This window comes from Pezoporus flaviventris, unplaced genomic scaffold (assembly GCF_033815535.1).
Source record: "Pezoporus flaviventris isolate CSIRO_AGI_PZ_B2104156 unplaced genomic scaffold, CSIRO_AGI_Pfla_v1 ptg000213l, whole genome shotgun sequence".
NCBI lineage: Eukaryota > Metazoa > Chordata > Aves > Psittaciformes > Psittacidae > Pezoporus > Pezoporus flaviventris.
In genome coordinates this window covers 547,789-566,735 of record NW_026892761.1, presented here as the reverse complement: position 1 = coordinate 566,735, position 18,947 = coordinate 547,789, and the positions used below count along the sequence as shown (strand labels likewise).

Sequence of the window (18,947 nt, the reverse complement as noted above, 5' to 3'; positions counted from 1 at the left end):
CCTCTGCCACTGGTCTGTAGCTGCCTCCTTCCCCACCTCTCCCCCATGCACAACACGGGCCCATCCTCCAAACATCGAGGCCACAGGGGTTGGAGTCGCGTGGTTTATTAGTGTGAGGAGCAGGGAGCAGCAGGGGTTCCCAGAGCGTCCGTCTCCACCTTGCTGCTACCCACCAGGGCACGGGGCCCTGCAGGACATGCCAGTGGGACCGGGGAAGCTGCTTCCTACCTACAGTCTACGGGTCCAGCCCGGGATCTGCCCTTAATCCGCAGTGAGGGAGTGTGGAGAAGCGCTAGAGCTGGGGGGGCTCCATGCTGGGTGCTGTGGGCTCTGAGCTGGGGCGGGCAGCAGCTGTGGGCGCTGGGCGGTATTTCTCAATCACCTCTCGCAGCTCTTTGGAGAAGTGGAGATCAGCTCCCACCGTGAGGAATCCCTGCGAGGGGGGAGAGGATTAGCATGAGCCTGGGTGGGAACGGGCCCTGCCCCACAGGACACAGTCCCTGCGCCCACTGTGGGGGCCCAGGCTGTCCTCGTACCGCATGGTTGGTGACCACCTCCTTAGTGAAGTCCATGCCTTCTGGCAGTGGGATCTGCACCCCCTTCTTGGTCCTCTCTGTAGGGAGGGAGAGACCGCAGTGAAGCCAAGTGCGGCTGCCCCAGGCCCTGTGCGGGCAGCGCTGGTGCCTACCGTTAATGATGGGCATGATGGTCAACTGCAGCAGCGTCTTCAGAGGGGCCTGCAGCGAGAAGAGCTGCGGGGAGAGGGGTCTGGGTGAGGCAGCAGCAGCAGCAGCCCAGGCCCTGCTTGGCCCCAGGGGCCTCGGGGTGTGTCCTGTGCCCCGGGCAGGGTAGGGGCTGCTGTGGGAGCTCACCGCGAGTGACTCCAGTGCCGACTGCTTGGAGTAGATGCGGAACCTGCGGGGGGGAACCAGGCGTGAGCGGGGCACGGGGGGCACCGTCCTGCAGCCTCCAGTGCCCCACACCGGCCCTACCGCCGCAGGTCCAGCTGCACGCGCAGTGCCTTCCCCTGCAGGTACACCCTGGCGCTCAGCTTTGTCTCCTGTGGAGAGAGGAGGGTGAACCACAGCCCTGGGTGTTGCTCCCAGCCTCCCTGTCCCTCTGCTCTGGGACACCGCAGCCTCCCACGTGGGCTGGGAAACGCTGTTCCAGGCACAGGGGTCCCTGCTCACCATGGCCATGCTGGAGAGCTGCACGGCTGGGCGGCCAGGCGGCACCAGCGAGATGTTGAGGAAGGCAGAGACGGAGACGGAGGTGCCCGAGGGTTTGATGATGCAGCGGGGGGGAGCCGAGACCTGCAGCACCAGCCGCAGGGGCGCATCCACCGTGGGGCTCTGAGGAGGGCAGGTGAGCCACGGGCAGGGAGCGGGGCCGGGCTTTGCCCCGTGCCTCCCGCCTGGCCACGTGCTGCTCTCACCAGCATGAAGATGGTGCCGAAGAAGGTGGCTCTCAGCAGAACCTCCAGGTCCTTGGGCACCTGCAGGGAGGACAAACCACCCGAGGGTGAGCGAGCAGTCGCTGTTGACCCAGCAGAGTTGTTCCCTCATCTGTTGTGTGGGCAGAGCCCAGCCCTCCCTCCTGCCTGCCCGCAGAGAGCTGCCTGCTGGAGCTGGGTGTCCTGCACTGCTTTACCTTCTCCCCCTGGAGCTCGATGGCCAGCACACCCGCCTGGAAGTATGCGTGCATGGCCGAGTCGAAGAAGTACTCAGAGAAGGCGACATAGACCATGCGCTCGGTCTCCTTGATCACCGGCTCCACCGCGTGGTTCTCCAGCTCCTGGTTCTCTCTTACACGTGGGAAGAACATGCCCTAGGCCGAGAACAGGAGAGGTTTCTGTAGCTGTAGCACAGCCCAGGCTGCTCCGTGGTGCCCAGCATGCAGCCAGCACAGCTGCTCTCAGCAGGGCAGGATCCAGCCTTCACCTTGAAGTCCAGGTCAAGGGTGTCTGCAGAGACGGCCGGATCCCGCAGGAGGGAATAGTCAATCCCTATGTGCTCATCCACGTAGTTCCTCACTGCCGGGAGGACGTGCTGCTGTCACCGTGCCCGCAAGCAGCCCGATGCCCAGCTCTGATCCCTTGCCCCAGCGACACTCACCTGGCACCGTGTCCAGCACAGAGTTGAGCAGCACCAGGCTGGCGTGCTCCAGCGATGGGCAGATCTGAAAGGCAAGGGGCTGGGCTAAGAGGTCTGGATGAGGACCTGGTCCTCCTGCTGCTGCAGGGCAGGGGAAGGCTGTGGTCCCCATTGCCTGTGCGCACTGAGCTGTACCTGCTGGCTGAGGAGGAAGCGCATCCCTGTGACAATGAAGGTGCTCAGGAACTCGTAGACCTTCCTGCAGGACACAACAGCAGCTCTGCAGCTGCCTGCCTTCCCCTGTGACTCCAGCTCCATGTGAGCACAAAGCCCAGGCGGGGGGGGCAAAGGGTGCAGAAGGGGAAGTCTGGGAGCTGGGCACAGGCAAAGCTGCCCTGGCAGAGGGACAGGGCTGCTGCAGCAGTGTCGGGTGTACCTGAGCGTGCCGGAGAAGCCTGCGTACATCCTGGCAATGGAGGCATTGCAGGTGATGTTGGAGATCTTGAGGCGCCCAGCCTCGTCCTTGGCCAGCTGCAGCACTGTGTGGATGTGGACACCATCCGCGGAGGCATTGATGGACCCGATGTCATAGCTGGAAGCGAGGAAAGTGGATGAGAGGAGCCCTCAGCACCCAGCAGGCACAGCCGGGGGTGGGCAGTGGGAGCAGGAGGAAGCTCACAAGAACCAGTAGAGCAGCTGCCTGCGGAAGCGCAGGCTGATGGAGGCATTGTTGATGTTGAAGACGAGGTGCTGCTGCGGCTGGAAGTGCAGGTCCGACAACGCTAGCTGCAGGTCCATCACCTTGACCCTGCAAGGAGGAGACAGAGCGGGTGGGATGCACAGACGGGTGCAGGGAGCTGCGGGAAGCAGGCAGCACTCACTGGCTGATGTTGTAGTGGAACTGTCCCTCCTTCCCGTGCAGGTCTGACACTGTGATGTTCTGCAGCTCCTGCTCCACGAAGCGCAGCCCCTCCTGCTTCACTGTAAAGCAAAGGGAGCCCGGGCTGGCCACAGCCAGGCTGTGTTCCCCCCCAGCAGCATCACCCTTGTGTGTGCAGCACAGGCAGAGCCCAGCCAGGGTTGTGTCCCAACCTCCCTCTGCCCAGGCCCTGGGGCCACTTACCCAGGTCCAGCCCCTTGGAGGTGATCCGGATCTTGCAGCCGGGTGGGCTCTGTGAGGCGGTGATCAGCCAGGGGAGGAGGAAGAGGAGGAGGAGGCGGCCGCCGGCAGCCATCTCGTACCCGGAGCAGAGCAGAGGAGAGGGTCAGCAGGGGCGGGCTGGAGGGGCACGGCCGGTGCCTGACCTGCTCACAGCCCCCGGGCAGGGCACGGCCCGAGGAGCACCCGCAGCTCCTGCTGCTGCCCAGACCCCATCGCCTGAACCCCCAGAGAGGAGCAGCCCACAAGAGGCAGAGCCCCCACCCGGGGCGCTGCGCACAAGCCCCTGCACGGACCCCGCGGGGCCTCAGTGCCCTGGAAGCAGTCGGCTCCTGCAGCCCCAGCAGCGTCCAGCGCTGAACAGCCTCAGTCCCGCAGAGCAGCGCACAGGCTGTGAGCTGCTGCTGCAGGGAGCCGGGCAGCCCCATAGCACCCCCCTCCCCAGCCCCGCTGCGGGGATGTGCTAGGGCCCGGTGGCTGGGCTGAGCAGCAGCAACAGGCAGAGCTCCTGCAGGGCTGGGGGACGCTCTGGGGCTCCCCGCTCCATTGCCCCCCAGTTCTCACAGGGCGAGCGTGGGGAGCGGGGCCCGGGGAGCAGGGCACAACCCGGCTCGGTCCGGGTACTTACAGCGGGGCTTGTCCTCGGCTCCCCTGGCGGGGGGAAGCTGGATCACGTGAAGGCACGGAGGGAGAGCTCCAGCAGCTCCAGGAGTTTCTTCAGCGCCGGCTGCGGTTCTGCCTTTATAGAGCCCACCCGCGGCCACTCCTTGCGAGCCCACAGCTGGGAGGAGACAGCGGCACGGGGAGGATGCGGGTCCCGGGCTCGCTGCCTGCCGGCGCGGGCAGGGACATCGCTGCGGGCACAGCTCCCGCCTGTCCCCGCGGGGCACGTGGGGATTGAGGGCTCCGTCAGTCGGGGCAGCCCCCCCAGCTGCTGCTCCTGGTGCCAACTTCCCCCCAGCCGGGCTCTGCCAGCTCCGGCCCTGGGCTGGAGCCCAGCTCAGGCTCTGGGATGCCGGTGCAGGCTGGTTCATGCCCATCTGCGACGTGAGCCCCAGGCACAGAAGCCGCCGATGCTGCCGGGTGCAGCAGCCACTGCCCGAGCGCTCGGGGCTGCAGGATGTGCCCAGCTTGCTGCCGGCGGATGGGCAGGTCCCGACGCTCATGGAACCGTGATGGGCACTGCTGAAGCTGCCAGCAGCACTCAGGCTGCTGTCCTGCTCCCTCCCGCTCGGCAAGCACCCAGCACAGAGCGTGCGAGAGCTGCCCCTGCCCTCACAGCCCCTTCCTCTACCCTTCGGAACCCGCTGTTCCCCCGCAGGCAGGGGTCGGTCTGATAACCCCGGGCCACAGAGGGGTTATCTGTGCTGTGGGGCAGCAGAGCTGTCCCGCCGGCTCGCACCCATCACAGGGAGGCTCTGGGGAGGCTTAGTGCTTACACAGCACTTATCCCCCCCACAACTGCTTCGCAAGCATTAACTCCTGCATTGACCCCGGTGCTCCGGGAGCAGAGGGCAGGACCTGCCGGAGAGGGAGCGCTGCGGCCGCTGCCGGGGAGCCCGCGGAAAGCAGGGCAGCGCGGAGGGAGCGGGCAGGACAGGGCCCGCAGCGGAGGTGCCAACGCCACGGCGGGCCCGGAGTGAGGGCAGCCCCGCCGAGCCGACAGCAGTGACGAGTCCCAGGGGGAGGGTGGGCTGCCGAGGGGCACCGCCGGGGCTCAGCTGCAGCCGCGCAGCGCGGGGCCGGGCACACCCCGGTACCGCCAGCACCGGAGCCGGTCTGTACCCGACTGCGGCCAGGATAACGCTGCCCCGGCGGGGACGCGCGGGGCTCCCGCTGCGGTCACCGGGACAAGCCACGCCCGGGCCCGCCGGGCTGCAGAAGCCCCGCCACGGGACCCGCTGAGCTGCCGCCGCCGCCGGCCCCTCCCCGGCGCCTCTTCAAAGGCGCTTTGTCGGCGGCCGCGCCCGGCCTGTGCAGGGACCCGCCCGCGGCGGCCGGGCCGGGCTGGGCTGGGCTGGGTTGGGTTGGGCAGGGCTGGGCTGGGCCGGGCCGGGCAGGGCCGCAGTGACCGCGGCAGGCCCGAAATAGCGGCGGCGGGGCCGTGCCGGGCCGTGCCGAGCCGGGCTGGGCTGGGCCGAGCAGAGCAGAGCAGGGCAGAGCCGGGCCGGGCAGGGCCGCAGTGACCACGGCAGGCCCGAAGTAGCGGGGGCCGGGCAGGGCCGCGGGGGCCGGGCAGGGCCGCAGTGACCGCGGCAGGCCCGAAGTAGCGGCGGCGGGACTGGCCCCACGCACCCAAGATGGCTCCGCGGGCGCCGCACCCCTTCCGCGCATGCGCTCCCCTCCGCCCGAGCGCGGGCTCAGCTGCGCGCAGGCGCCCTGCCGGCGGGCCGGCGGGCGGCGGGCAGCGCGCATGTGCCGGGCGGTGGCCGCGAGGCGGCACCTGCGCAGTGCCGAGGGGGGGCGGCCCCGCGCCTGCGCACCGCCGGCCCGCGGTCCCGGCGCAAGATGGCGGCGGCGGGACGGGCGAGGCGGAGGTGGGGCACGTGTCGCGGCGGCCGGTGCCCGCAGTCCCCGGCAGCACGCACAGGTGAGCGGCGCGACCGCGGCTGCTCGCGAGCAAGGGGGGGGGCGGGCGGCGGCGGGCGGGCGGCGGAAGGAGGCGGCGCAAGGAGGCGGCGCAGGCCCGCGGCCGCCATCTTAAGAGCGCAGTCGCCGCCGCCGCGCCTGCCCTGGTCGTGGCGGGCCCGCGATGCCGCCGTCGCGCGTGCGCGCGCCCGGAGGCTCCTCCCCGCGGCGCCGTAACGGCCTCCTGTGTCCGCAGCGGCCCCCGCGGGCCCGGCGCGGGACGCCCCGCTATGAGGATGCGGCCCCGGCGCGCCAGCGGCCAGCACGGAGCGACGGCCACGCGTCCCGCCAGGCAGCCCGCCACCGTAAGTACTCGCGGGGCCGCCCGCCTCCGCCCCGCTTCCACCCGGACTCCTCCCGTCCAGCCTGCAGAGTTGTCGCCGCCGCCGCTTCCGCTCCGCACCCGCCCGGCCCCGGCCCCCTTGGCTGCCCGCCGGTCCCGGCCCGCCGCGCCGAGGAGCTCCGTCCGGTCACCGCCGCCGGGAGCGCAGCCCCGGGCGCTGCCGGGCAGCACACGCTTGCTTCCCTGCCCGCGGCTGACGCGGTCCCTGGGCCCCGGCGCGCTCGCCACACGTGTCCGTGCCGCCTCGGGAGCGGAGCCCCGCTCGGCCCGTGTCCCGCCCGGGCACATGCACGGGACAGGTAGCGACGGAGGGAGGCGGTGGCCTGGCCTCCAGGCTCCCGGAGCGGCTTTGGGATGAGGGAGAAGCTTTGCTGTGCCCCGGGGGCTGTCGCTGCTCTCCTTTGTCTGCGTTTGCCCTTGTCTTGTGTAAAATCCCGCCTCAGTGAAATGGAAACAAACGCCGACCCTGTTCGCTGTACTTGGTCACTTTGTGTCTCCTTCCCCTTGCTGCGGTTTCTGGTCTCGTTGCTGTTCCTAGGTTGTAAGCTCTCTGGGCAGGGACAGTGTTGTCTGTGAAGTACTGTATGCACCATGGTGTATAAAACCAACCATAATCACCATAAAATGCTGGATTATTCTGGATCCCTTTATTATTATTATGGATCCCTTTCACTGTCTTAAGTCCCAGCACTAGTTGCAGAAAAGTCAGGATTCCCATCAGTTTGCTTTTCCCTTTACCCATACTTTAAGGGTACTTGGATTCAGTGCTCATCAAACCTGACCAAGCGTCTTGTCTACTTCCACCATTGTGGTTTATCCAGAAATAGGAGAAGGCAGAGACAGGGATGGACCCCTCTTTGCCAGTAGGTTTGAGTACCAGCAGGTCGCTGCAGCTGCTCTGTGCTGGCCAGTGCGGGAGGATCTTGATAGCCAGCACTGTCTGCCACCTCTTGACATTCACTGGGAGCTCTGGTCCCGTCAGTATGTACCGGTTCATTACAAGGTGTTCTCTATGTACCGTGCAGGACACGTGAGCACCTGCGTGTGCTTCAGTTTGAGCAAGGGCTGAGCACGGCTCAGGAGGGCTCCCTGCCTGCAGTAGTTCCCGGTCACCCCTGGAGCCCTCAGCCGGCAGCTGAGGGGCTGGGGCTCAGCAGCAGGTGTGAGCTGCAGCCACTGCCCAGTGCTGGCTGAGCCCCCTGCATGTCCTGCCCTGCACTGGAGCTGTGTGGCAGACTCTCTTGCCTGTGGGCTTGGTCACTGTCACCTGCCTGATTGTGAGCAGAGACCTAAGCTCCCGGTTCCTGCAGTGTCCCAGGCCTTTCCCTGCTCACCCTGGCTGGAAGGATGGAAACATCTTCCAGGGTGCTGAGAGGGATCAAGTTCCTCAGCCCTGGCCTGCATCACACCAGTTCCACAGGTGGTACTGCAGGCACCCCAGCTAGTGCCTGCTAACTCAGGGATCCTTTTGGCTCTCACTATTCTGTTCCTCTGACAGAGCCAGCAGGTTTTATGGGCAGGAAGGGGAGCAAAGGTGAACAACTGCAGGTAACTTGGCCTGCAGACCAAACAAGGGGGTTACTTATGAGATGATCTAAAGTGTGTGCACAGCTGGGGCTGCTGTGGTGTTTGGGTAGAAACACTTCTGGGTACAAGATTGTGCTGCTGCAGCCCTGACTTTGGTGTTGTGCAGCGTGTCCCCAGAGGCCTGAGTCGAGTTGAGTAACTGAGGTGACAGTAATTATTTAAAAGACCTCATTTTCCCGGGTCTTTGCCACTGTATTTCAGGCTGTGGGGAGGAGCAGGCTGCAGTGCTGTTAGAAAAACCTCCCCGGGGGAGCAGTGGTGACTAAGAGGAAAAGCCCGGCTCTTTCTCTCTAGCAGGCAACATTACATTATGATTTAGGGGAGCTTGATTGTCTCACCAGAGCTTCTTCCGTATAACTGTTGTTATGCAAATGAGAAAGTACCAGAGGCTAAACCTGCCTGAGGCCTTGCAGCTAGTCTGGGACATGCTGAGGAAAACAGGCCAGGAGGCCCTGACCCCTGCCTGTGGTTCTCTGAACCACAGGAGCTGTTATTAGTGAAGCAGTAGGGCTGTTTTATACAGCAGAAGTTGTTTAACAAGGGCCGTTTGGTTAAATTATGCACACTTTTGTGTGTGTAGATGTTGTTTTAAACTGTCTCTTGAGCGTAACAGGTCAGATTTGGCTGTGGTGTGAGCGTGGCAGAGGTGGTACGTGTTCACAGAGGGGTGGATTTAGTTTTATGTTCTCAGTGCTGCTCTATGGGCCATGCACTGCGCTCTCAGTAGGGCATTAGCTGGAAAGAGTATTTTGAATGCTGGCCTTAAGAGCTCCCTACCCGGCACCACATAGAGCTCAGCATTTGTCACAGCTAGTTTGTGCGGGACAGCAGGTATTACTGAGGACTCAGGTGCTGTGTGTACTCGTTCAAACCCTGTTTTATTGCCAGAACGAACTTGCAGTGCTATAGCTGAATGGACCAAGTGCATCTGGGATCTCCTCCTGTAACATGGGTTTTATGTCTGTGTTGTCTAGTGTGGTTGCTGAGAAATGGCCAATGAGAATCACAGAAGCCCTGCGGAGGAAGCGTCTCTCATGAGTCACTCACCCGGCACTTCCAACCAGAACCAGCCCAGCTCCCCCAAACCTCTGCGACTGGTGCAGGACCTGCCAGGTACAGCTCTGCTTGAGGAGGGCTCAGTACGGAGTTCTCGGGGCCCTGGAGCAGGGGGGGAGTGAAGGAAGGCTGCTGCGGGAGGAGCTGGGTGGTGCGTGTGTCAGGGCTGTGACAGTAGTGGGGCTGCTGTGGAGGACGCTGCTCTCCTGACTGGTGCTGTGTTCCCAGATGAGCTGGTGCAGGCTGGCTGGGAGAAGTGCTGGAGCAAGCGGGAGAATCGCCCTTACTACTTCAATCGCTTCACTAACCAGTCTCTGTGGGAAATGCCTGTCCTGGGGCAGCACGATGTCATTGTAAGTGCACACTCTTCTCGAGGGGCTGTGCTGATGGTGGGATGTTCTGGAGGGGCAGGTGCTCTGGTCTTGTGGATTTCAGATTGCACACGTGGGAGGGTCTTCACTGCCTCCAGAACTCCTTGTGAAGTCCATTGTGTGGCTTGGTTCCAATGAAATGCTCTTCCTCCTGGTGCACACTCGGCTGGTGCTGTTCTGGGGTGGTGTGCTGCTCAAAGGACACCCTGGGGGAGCTGTGATGCATTTTTCTCAACTAAGTCATAAAAAAAAGCATACAGCACAGGTCTAGAAGGGAATTCTTTAGCTTCCTTCATGTGTGAGCATTGGTGTTCTTCTGTCCATCCATGTCAGGCTAGGACTAAGGGCTTATTGTCTTTGTCTGGAACTCGGGTGTGTCCTGGGTTCGGCAGTAGCAGTCATTTTTCTCCTTAGTATCTGTGTCCTGGGAACACAGCACTGCACCAGCTACCACAAAGGAAAAACATGACTGCTACTGCTGAACCCAGGACAGTCTGGTACAGTGCTGTGGTTTTGACGTTCAGCCTGGGAACAGCGCTGATAACACCGATGTTTTTAGTTACTGCTCAGTAATGTTTACTCTGACCAAGGACTTTCTGAGCCTCATGCTCTGCAAGGGAGGGGAGGGGAAGCCGGGAGGAAGCAGGGACAGGACAACTAACCAAAGGGGTATTCCATACCACAGCCTTCATGCCCAGTGTATAAACTGGGGGCAGTTACCCGGAAGGGCCTGGTCACTGCTCAGGTCGGGCAGGGTATCGGTCGGCGGGTGGCGAGCGGTCGTATTCTCTCCCCTTGTTATTTCCCTTATCATTATTATTATTGGTGGTAGCAGCAGTGGTTTGTGTTATACCGTAGTTACTGGACTGTTCTTATCTCAACCTGTGGGAATTACATTCCATTCTCCTCCCCATCCCTTGGGGGGGGGGGGGAGGAAGAAGGCGGGGGGTGAGCAAGCAGCTGCGTGGTTCTGAGTTACCGGGTGGGCTAAACCACAACAGTTCTTTGTGGCTCTAACTTGTGCTATTGTTGTTTGGGTGCTTATAGTCAGACCCTCTGGGATTGAACGCAGCTCCGATGCCACTGGAAGGTGGGATGATAGATACCTCTGTGGAGAGCAAGCAGAGGAAGAGGAGATTCTCTGAGGAGGTTCCACCAAGCGGCAACAGTATGAAAAAGCCCAAGGTGGGTCTGGTGCTGTGAAACAAATAGGTTTAAAGATGTTGTTCTAGCTGAAACCTGGGGGTCTGGAACTTGCATCTGGGTTTTTGAGCTGTGCAGGATCAGGCCACCCTGGTGTAGCTCAGCTGATACTCAGAAAGTAGAAGAGCAGAAGCAGTCTCAGGTCCTCCCAAGCTGTCATTTCTCTCTTATGTCCTGAGTCAAACCATGGGAGCCAGCAGATCACAGACTGGGACTGAGAAGCAGTTGGGATATCACAGACTGGGACTGAAGCAGGGTGACTTGCACATCCATGTTAATGTGCACCAGCACAGGCAGAATGTGCTGTAGCAGTTTGGAGGTATCCCGAGTGCTGCTTAGCAGGGCCATTGGCTGCACTGGCTGCTTCCCTTTACCTGTTTCTGTGGAGCAGTAATTCATCTTTTACACCCCCAGGCTGACCTCCCAGGGAACCCGGCTGCTCAGCCAGTCCCCAGCTCTCCCAGTATTCCAGGAACCTCCGTTCTGAAGGCATGGTGTGTTTCACCTGAAGATAAACAGCAGGCAGCTCTCTTACGACCAACTGAGTGAGTTGTCTCCATTTGTCTTCTGTCCTTTTCTCGGTGGTAGATCAGACACCTGGTTTTCCAGACATCTTTGAAGCAGAACCTGAGGGATGTAACACCCCCTATATGATTGCAAGGAGCCTGGATAGTTCAATTTCCTGGCTGGTCAGACAGCCCAAGGAAGCATCTTTAGAATATTTGATAATTAATTAGGCCATGGTCTGACTACCCTGATGACATTTTCTTCTCCCATAGAGTGTACTGGGACCTGGATATTCAGACAAACGCAGTGATTAAGCAGAGGGCACCATCTGAAGTGCTTTCTCCCCACCCTGAGGTGGAGCTGCTTCGATCCCAGCTCATTCTCAAGCTGCGGCAACATTACCGTGAGCTCTGCCAGCAGCGAGAAGGTGAGTTCCTGTTGGCTCCCCTGGTCACCTCAGTCCGCAATACTGAGGTGGTCTGCCTTTTGGTTTGTCTGTTTTGTCCTGTGATATCTCCTTTTGTGGTGGTTTTACTCTGTGACATTGTTGGTTATGTACTTACCAGGCAGAATTCCAGTATGATGATCCGTATCAGAGCTTTTGTGCACACCTTTGTCATGTTGATTAGACCCTTTCCCTTTGTTTCTTCAGGGATTGACCCTCCAAGGGAGTCCTTTAATCGCTGGATGTTGGAGAGGAAGGTGGTTGACAAAGGGACAGATCCTCTTTTACCGAGTGACTGCGAGCCAGTAGTGTCTCCTTCCATGTTCAGAGAGATCATGAATGACATTCCCATCAGGTACTGTTCAAAGCAGGGCACCTTGCTGGGATGGCTTTGGGTAGGTCTGGTCCAGTGATTTATTTATCTGCCTTGGTTTTGTGCTCTTGTGTTTTACTTTTGGAATGAAGTGGGGTGCTGGGGGTGTCAATCTGGGGAACTGGACCTGGCCTCTGTGGCAGCTGTGGAACTGATGCATCTGATTTTAAACTCGCCTCAGGTTGTCCAGAATAAAGTTCCGGGAGGAGGCCAAGAGACTGCTCTTCAAGTACGCTGAGGCTGCGAAGCGGCTGATTGAGTCCAGGTGGGAGTTCCTCTTACATTGCTGCCATGCTCAGGGGAGGAAAGAAAGTTACAGGGAGTTTAGAAGGAACTGCTGCATCCCGTTATTCAGCATTGGTCATAATCTTACTGAGGAGAAGTAAGGTTAGGAACATACAGAAGAAAACCAGTAGTGCTGGAGGCATCTTGTTATAGAATGTTGGGAAGCTGAGTGAATGCAGAGATAAGTGAGAATCTGTGAAATGCTGGACATGGGATGTCCTCTGCCATTTATCCCTGATGAAAACTGGGTGCTCAAGCACTCACTGTTGTTGAAGAGCAACAAGCTTACAGTATTTTATTATACCATGTGGGATTTCTCTGACAAATTCTGCCACAGGGCAGAGTTGAAGAAGATGACAGCCACTGGGGAAATGGAAAGCTTGTTAATGGGGTGGTTTTCTCAGAGCCACAAGCTATGAGCAGCAGCTGCATTTGGAAATGAGAGGCAGGGTCAAAACGGGTCATTTCCAAGATAGATAAATGCTTTCTCTGCCTCTCCTGTACAGAGGGCATTAGGCAGCTGCACTGTCCTTTGGCAGTCCCTAGTTGTGCAGATGTCTGGAAGCACTTTCCAGAGGAGGCCTGGAGGGAGCGGTAGCAGAGCTGTGGTGGTGGATGGATTCTCTTGCCCTGCAACTGTGTTTTAACTTCTGCTTCTCTGTTTCGAGCAGGAGTGCTTCGCCAGACAGCAGGAAGGTGGTGAAGTGGAACGTGGAGGACACCTTCAGCTGGCTGCGACGGGACCATTCTGCCTCTAAGGAGGACTACATGGTCAGTATCCCTCTGTGTGGGCAGCTGAGCAGAGGGAGCCTGGGAAAGGATGGGAAAGCCACAGGAAAAGCCTTTATGTGACATGCTGGGGATGGATGAAGGCCCTTCTGGAGAAGGCTGCGACTGCTTTCCTTTACTGTGATTTGGGAGCGCCGGAGGCTCCGCATCCCTCTGGTGGGATGTGTGAGGGCCTCTGGTTCTCTGGTTCTTCAGGACCGCCTGGAGCACTTACGCAAACAGTGTGGGCCCCACGTGTCTGCTGCAGCAAAGGACTCTGTTGAAGGCATCTGCAGTAAGATTTACTACATATCCCTTGAGTACGTCAAGCGGATCCGGGAGAAGAATCTTGCCATACTCAAAGAGAACAATATATCTGGTACGCAGTCAGCTCTGAGGAGCTGTCAGGCTACTGCACCACAGCACAAACATCCTCTGGCTTGGCCCCACTCCAGCAGCATTATGTGCTGGGGGGGGCTGCTCTGAGACCACGGGGCTGAGTTTCATAGTCAGGAATAGCCAGTCCAGTGTAGGTCTTAGCTGGCACTCACACTGTGAGTGCAGAGGCAAAATGCCTTCCCTCAGGTGCTGTGGCCAGCTCTAATATCAAGTATCATAAATTATGATTTACCAGGATGAAGCAGCTTGTTAGGGGCTGACCCCAGTGCACAGAGGGTCAGTTCATTGCCCTGGATCATACCTTTTTGCTGTACTTCTGCATGAATTCCTGGGGTCAGCTGACAATCCCTTTCCTCCACAACATTCTTCCTTTCCTGGCAGATCTTTTCTTTGTTCTTTCTTCCTAGTTTATGTCTGTACTTCTGCCTCTGGGCACCTTTTGCTTCTTACATGGTTCCTGCTGCTTTCATCATCACTGTTCCATAGTTCTTTTCGAGCCCTACGTCCCCTCAGACTCTCTTCAGATCCCAGTGTGTGCCTTTAGCTGCTCTTGTTTTTGCTGCTTTTCTTCCCACCTGATTGAATCCCTCATTCCTTCTAACTAATCTTTCCCATGAGCTCTCTCTCTCCCAGCTGAAGCTGCTGCCCATGATGGGTAACCACAAGGTAGCAGGAAGATTCCTTTGCCTCCTGTGCTTGACAACCTGGGAATATTTATTGTGGTTTGGATGAGTTTGGGGCAAACTGAAATAATAAGTGCAGCAACAAGGAGGGTGTTTTACTTCTCTGAACGTGCCTCACGATGCTGGGGTGGTTGTGTGCAGCCTACAGGTCTGTCTTAGAGATGGATCCTTTCTGTGCTCTGGCAGTGGGTGATGGAATTAATTTGGGGAATCAGCTCAGAACCTAGGTAGCTGCTTACGAGATCTGTGAAGGATCACCATGTGCTTCTGGGGGCACCACTCTGCTCTTTAGCCCTGTTCCTGTCACTGCATGTTTGGAGGTGAAGGGAAGATCTGTCCCAGATGGCCTTGGGTTCTAATGGGCTGCTTTTCTCTTTACGGTCTGTAGCTGAGGTGGAAGCTCCCGAGGTCCAGGACAGGCTGGTGTACTGCTACCCAGTGAGACTGGCCATCCCCTCCCCACCGCTCCCCAGCGTGGAGATGCACATGGAGAACAACGTGGCATGTGTGCGCTACAAGGGGGAGATGGTCAAAGTGAGCCGCAACTACTTCAGCAAACTGGTGCGTGCTGAGCCCTGGGGCCCGTGTCCCCTGTCCTGCGAGGGGAGGGACGGTGCAGGGGGTGGGGGCTGCTGGGCACTGCCCTGATCGCAGCAGAAATGAGGACAGCTGCTCCCACCTTAGTCAGGGTCAGGCTCCTGCTGGGAATAGCCCCAGGGTGATGTGTGTGTGTGTGTGTGTGTGTGTGTGCGCACTTTGGACACAAACTGTGCTGCCAGAACGGCTGTGCCCGCAGCGAGGCAGCTCTTGCCGAGACCCTTGCTGGTGGGTACATTCATGCTAGTCAAGAGCTTGTGGTTCACTCACGTGGTAAGAGCAGATGTGCTGACAGCCTCCATGCAGAGCCCCACCTGCTCCTGCTGCTGCTGAGCGTTCCTCTCCAAGGCATGTTTGTGTGCTCTTGTCTGCGCTCATTCTGTTTGTGCTTAATGCTGGGCTTTCTCTTGCAGTGGCTTCTGTACCGGTACAGTTGCATTGACGACTCCAGCTTTGAAAAGTTCCTGCCCAGGGTTTGGTGCCTTCTCCGTCGATACCAGGTGCTGTCTCATCGCAGCTGTATCTCAGAAAGCCTCACTAATAGAAACTTTACGTCTGTGCTCTGGGAGAGGCCCACAGCTCCAGGAGCCTGATGCAAAATAGGGTTTAAACTGGGTCTGTGGTCTGCTCCCAGCATTTGGAGACAGGACTGTGGTCAGGGGAGCAATTGTGGTCATGACAAGAGACCTCAGTGGGAGTAGAGATTTATGAGAAACCTTCAGTAGCTGTGGACTCTGAGGCCCAGATGAAGGTTTCATGGGGGATGTGTGAAAATGGACACTTGGTTTGTGGGGCCTGAGTTGGATGAAATATCTAAAGAGCGTTCTTGGGTACATGCAGGGGACCTACACGAATTTGAGAAAGGACGAGGGGGCCCTGCGTACCTAGAGGAGTGGGTGCATGGACGTGTGGCCTTGGGTCCGTGGTCAGTGAAGGGAGCAGCAGGAACAGCGAGTGCAGGCACGGCTCACCCAGGGTTTGCTCTCCTCAGATGATGTTTGGTGTGAATCTCTATGAAGGAACTGGTCTGCAGGGGTCACTTCCCGTGCACGTCTTCGAAGCCCTCCACAAGCTCTTTGGAGTGAGTTTTGAATGCTTTGCCTCGCCCCTGAATTGCTATTTTAAACAGTACTGTTCGGCCTTCTTGGATACAGACGGGTATTTTGGATCCAGGGGGTGAGTCCACGTTTGGTGCTGTGTTTCTGTGTGGATGCGGGGCTGGTTCTGTGGTGTCTGCTCAGGAGAGTGTGTGGCTTTAGGGCTGCAGAAGGGCAGTGAGTGGGCACAGACTGGCTGCGAAGCATTGGTCTGGCTAAAGGCCTCTCATCCTGGGGTGATGCGGTTTGTGGGTCTGCCAGCACTTGTCCCTGTTCTGGAGAGTGGAGACCCGGGCCTTCAGTCAGCTTAGATCAGCAGTCACCTGCAGTGAGGACTGGTGGAGTGTGTCCCCAGGGACCAGCATGCCTGGTCAGACTCTGCACTGCCAGGGATTTGGGCTTTCCAAGAGTATGACTGCTTTTCCTGAGGAAACATGCTTTTTAAGGTATGAAAATTAGAACTGCAGCCTCTCTGACAGTGATCTTTGCCTTCTCCTCCAGCCCGTGCCTGGATTTTTTTCCTGTAAGTGGCTCTTTCGAGGTAAATCCTCCGTTCTGTGAGGAGCTGATGAATGCCATGGTCTCTCACTTTGAGGTATGTGCTCACGTGTGGAGCTGCATCTGTCCTGTCCTCCCCACTGCTCCCGCAGCCTTACAGCAGGGCTGTGATGCGGAAGGTGAAGGAGGGTGACTGCTGCAGCGCTGCTCTAGAAGCAGAACTGTGTCCTGTCTGTCATTGCGCTGCCAGCGCTGAGATTGTTCCCTTTCTCTTTGAACAGAAACTGCTGGAGAGCTCCACTGAGCCTCTGTCCTTCATCGTCTTCATCCCCGAGTGGCGGGACCCTCCCACGACAGCCCTGATCCGCATGGAGCAGAGCAAGTTCAAGCGGCACCAGCTCAGCCTGCCAGCCTTCGACCACGAATACCGCAGCGGGTCCCAGCACGTCTGCAAAAAGTAGGCCTTTCCCTGGGATCCTTCTGGGAACGTGAGCCTGAGCCGTGCGGCAGAAAAGGCCTAAGTTGAAATCAGTGGGAATAGGGAGCAGGCAAGGACAAGGGCAGGGCTCACCCCCACCTGTGAATTTCCTGTTGGTTTCATGACTGCTGAGGTATTTTGCCACAACAGGCTTGTGAGTGGTGTCTTCCTTGGCACAAGTGCAGCCTGACCAGGTCCTGCCTGGGGTGCTGTGGGGATCGGCTCTGCTCCACCACCAGCCAGATCTGGGGAGCAGCTGAGCAGCAGTTTCTGGGCTGCCAGATGCTGTGGTGTTCAGAGTCACTTGGGGGAAGCAGAGCAAGGGGCAGGTGGGATCTCAGTGCTCAGTGGAGCAAGTTGGCTGTTGGTCTGCTGCTGAAGAAACAAGTTCAGGCAACAGCTTGTTTAAGGAACAAGTGCTCAAACACTGAAGTTCTCTGTACCTGGTTAAGACTGACACCTTAGCATGACAAGTCTCCTTCTGCAGGGACGGTGATGTCCCCTGCACATGCTGGTAGAGAGCGGCGTGGCTGTGCAGCACCACTGCTTCTCTTCTGAAAGTTCATGAGCCTCTACCTTTACTCAGAAGTGCCTGATACTGCATTGTGCCCACTCTTGTGCTCAGGGTAATGAGAGAATCAGAAAAAGAGGGTATACTTGTCCTGGATGTGGCACAGGAAGAGGAGGGCAGGTGCTGGGCAGTGGGTCTGGGTGCATCCTGAGTTGGAGATGCTGAGTGCCTGTTGTCTTCTCTTCCAGAGAGGAGATGTACTACAAGTCTGTGCACAACACGGCCATCCTCTTCCTGCAGAACAGCGCAGGCTTTGCCAAGTGGGAGCCCACCCCGGAGCGGCTGCAGGAGCTCGTTGCAGCCTACAAGCATTCAGGCCGGACCCTCAGCTCCTCCTCCTCCTCGTCTTCTTCCTCCTCCTCCTCCTCCTCCTCCTCCTCTGTAGTGGACAAAGAGCGGGAGCTGGGCCGAGAGCAAAGCAGCAGCCGGGAGACTAATCCCAACTAAGGCGCAAGGTGGGAGGCAGAGGGGAGGCGCGTCGGCCCCGATGGCAGGGGGGCAGTGACAGACTCTGCCTGCGCGGCACCGGCCGCAGGGGACTCCTGCGCAGCAGCTCTGCGGCACCCGCTTCCCCCTGCGAACTGCACAGTGCCCGCACACCGCGGGAGGGGAGGCTCCGGCAGCGCCGGGCACGGGAGCCAGTGTGGCACCGAGGAGGAGCCGCGGCGCCCGGGCGGAAGGACGGCGGGATGGATAGATGGACGGAGGGAGGGGTGGATGGATGGATGGATGGATGGATGGATGGATGGATGGATGGATGGATGGAGGAATGCATGGATGGATGGAGGGATGGACGGAGGGACGGGCGGGAAGCGCAAGAGCTCGGCACCGGCACCATGGCTGGAGGGGCCCTGGCAGCGCCCACAGCCCAGCGCCGGCAGGACAGGGACGGGCAGAGCCCGGGGGCTCCTGCGGCCGGGGCGGCACCAGTGCAGCTCCGTGTCCATAGTGTAAATAGTTATGTCCGTGGCGCCGCAGCTCGCGGGGCTGCTCCCACCGCATCCGTGTTTCTTTCCCTTGTGTGAGTCCCGTGTTCGCCGACGCTGTGTACCGTATAGGGGAGGAGCGGAGCAGAGGAGTTCCTTTGGTGTGTAAAGTCTTTGCAGCTGTTTTGTAGTCGTCGTGGTTTTTATGCGGAGCCTCTGGGCTTTATTTAACCTCCTTGGGTTTTGTTTTGTAAGGATTAATTTAACACCGCTAACCATTTTATTACTTTTATCAAGAAGAGCAAAGTCTATTTTTGATTTGTTTCCTAGTTCTTAGGAACATTAAAAACCAGCATTACAGCTCTGCGCCGGCTCCGCGCCTTTCCTTCTGTCAGCCCAGGGCTGTGCTCACCCCATGCCCTCCTTCTGGCTGAAAGGTAGAAAAACCTTGGGGTTTCTGAGATCCACCTGCCCTGTTCTGTGCTGCCCATCCCTCCTGTGAACAGGTTTTTCCTGATGACTGGTGTGAGCCTCTAAAGCCCCCCAGCTGCTGCCACGGTGAAGGCTTGGCTCTCCCTGCCCTGACTCCAGGGAGCAGCTGTGGTCACGCTCGGCCTCTTCAGCGCAGAACCAGCTTGCCCGGTCTCAGCTCTTGGTGCTTTGGGAGCCCTTTGTCCCGGTTGGGGAGGCCCAGGCTGAACCTAATGGCACAAAGCAGCCACTGGTGGTGCCGTGCCAAGAGCCTGCCTGGGTGCCTTGCAAGGGGGGGTCCTGATGGCCCTGGTGAGAGGGGAGGTTCCTGGGGTGAATGCACCCGACTTCCCCCTGGGGTCTTGCTTCAGCTCCTATGTTTGGTCTCACCATGTCCTGGCTGTTGGGC

At 59.2% G+C, this 18,947-nt stretch overlaps 2 protein-coding genes across 3 annotated transcripts; one reads left to right on the top strand and one right to left on the bottom strand.

Moving 5' to 3' along the window:
• Positions 1-89: 89 nt before the first annotated feature.
• Positions 90-4,099, bottom strand: PLTP (phospholipid transfer protein). 2 transcript variants are annotated; one of them, XM_061441297.1, is made up of 16 exons: positions 3,877-4,099; positions 3,217-3,328; positions 2,975-3,074; positions 2,773-2,901; positions 2,530-2,685; positions 2,289-2,352; positions 2,115-2,178; positions 1,941-2,032; positions 1,651-1,827; positions 1,436-1,495; positions 1,191-1,352; positions 993-1,060; positions 873-915; positions 689-752; positions 537-613; positions 90-433 (listed from the first exon to the last, which is right to left on the bottom strand). In XM_061441297.1, exons 2-16 carry the CDS (start codon positions 3,326-3,328, stop codon positions 293-295), a joined length of 1,509 nt encoding a protein of 502 aa, XP_061297281.1. In that variant the 5' UTR covers positions 3,877-4,099; the 3' UTR covers positions 90-292. The 2 variants fall into 2 exon arrangements, with proteins under 2 accessions (XP_061297281.1, XP_061297280.1); XM_061441296.1 differs by lacking the exon at positions 3,877-4,099 and having other exon boundaries at positions 3,217-3,335.
• Positions 4,100-6,076: 1,977 nt separating this feature from the next.
• On the top strand, positions 6,077-17,804 carry PCIF1 (phosphorylated CTD interacting factor 1). The gene is made up of 16 exons (XM_061442069.1): positions 6,077-6,185; positions 8,785-8,923; positions 9,095-9,219; positions 10,285-10,422; positions 10,855-10,985; positions 11,220-11,374; positions 11,600-11,747; positions 11,947-12,030; positions 12,722-12,821; positions 13,035-13,197; positions 14,289-14,461; positions 14,911-14,997; positions 15,489-15,673; positions 16,096-16,189; positions 16,374-16,549; positions 17,330-17,804. Exons 2-16 carry the CDS (start codon positions 8,800-8,802, stop codon positions 17,586-17,588), a joined length of 2,142 nt encoding a protein of 713 aa, XP_061298053.1. The 5' UTR covers positions 6,077-6,185; positions 8,785-8,799; the 3' UTR covers positions 17,589-17,804.
• The last annotated feature ends 1,143 nt before the right edge of the window (positions 17,805-18,947 follow it).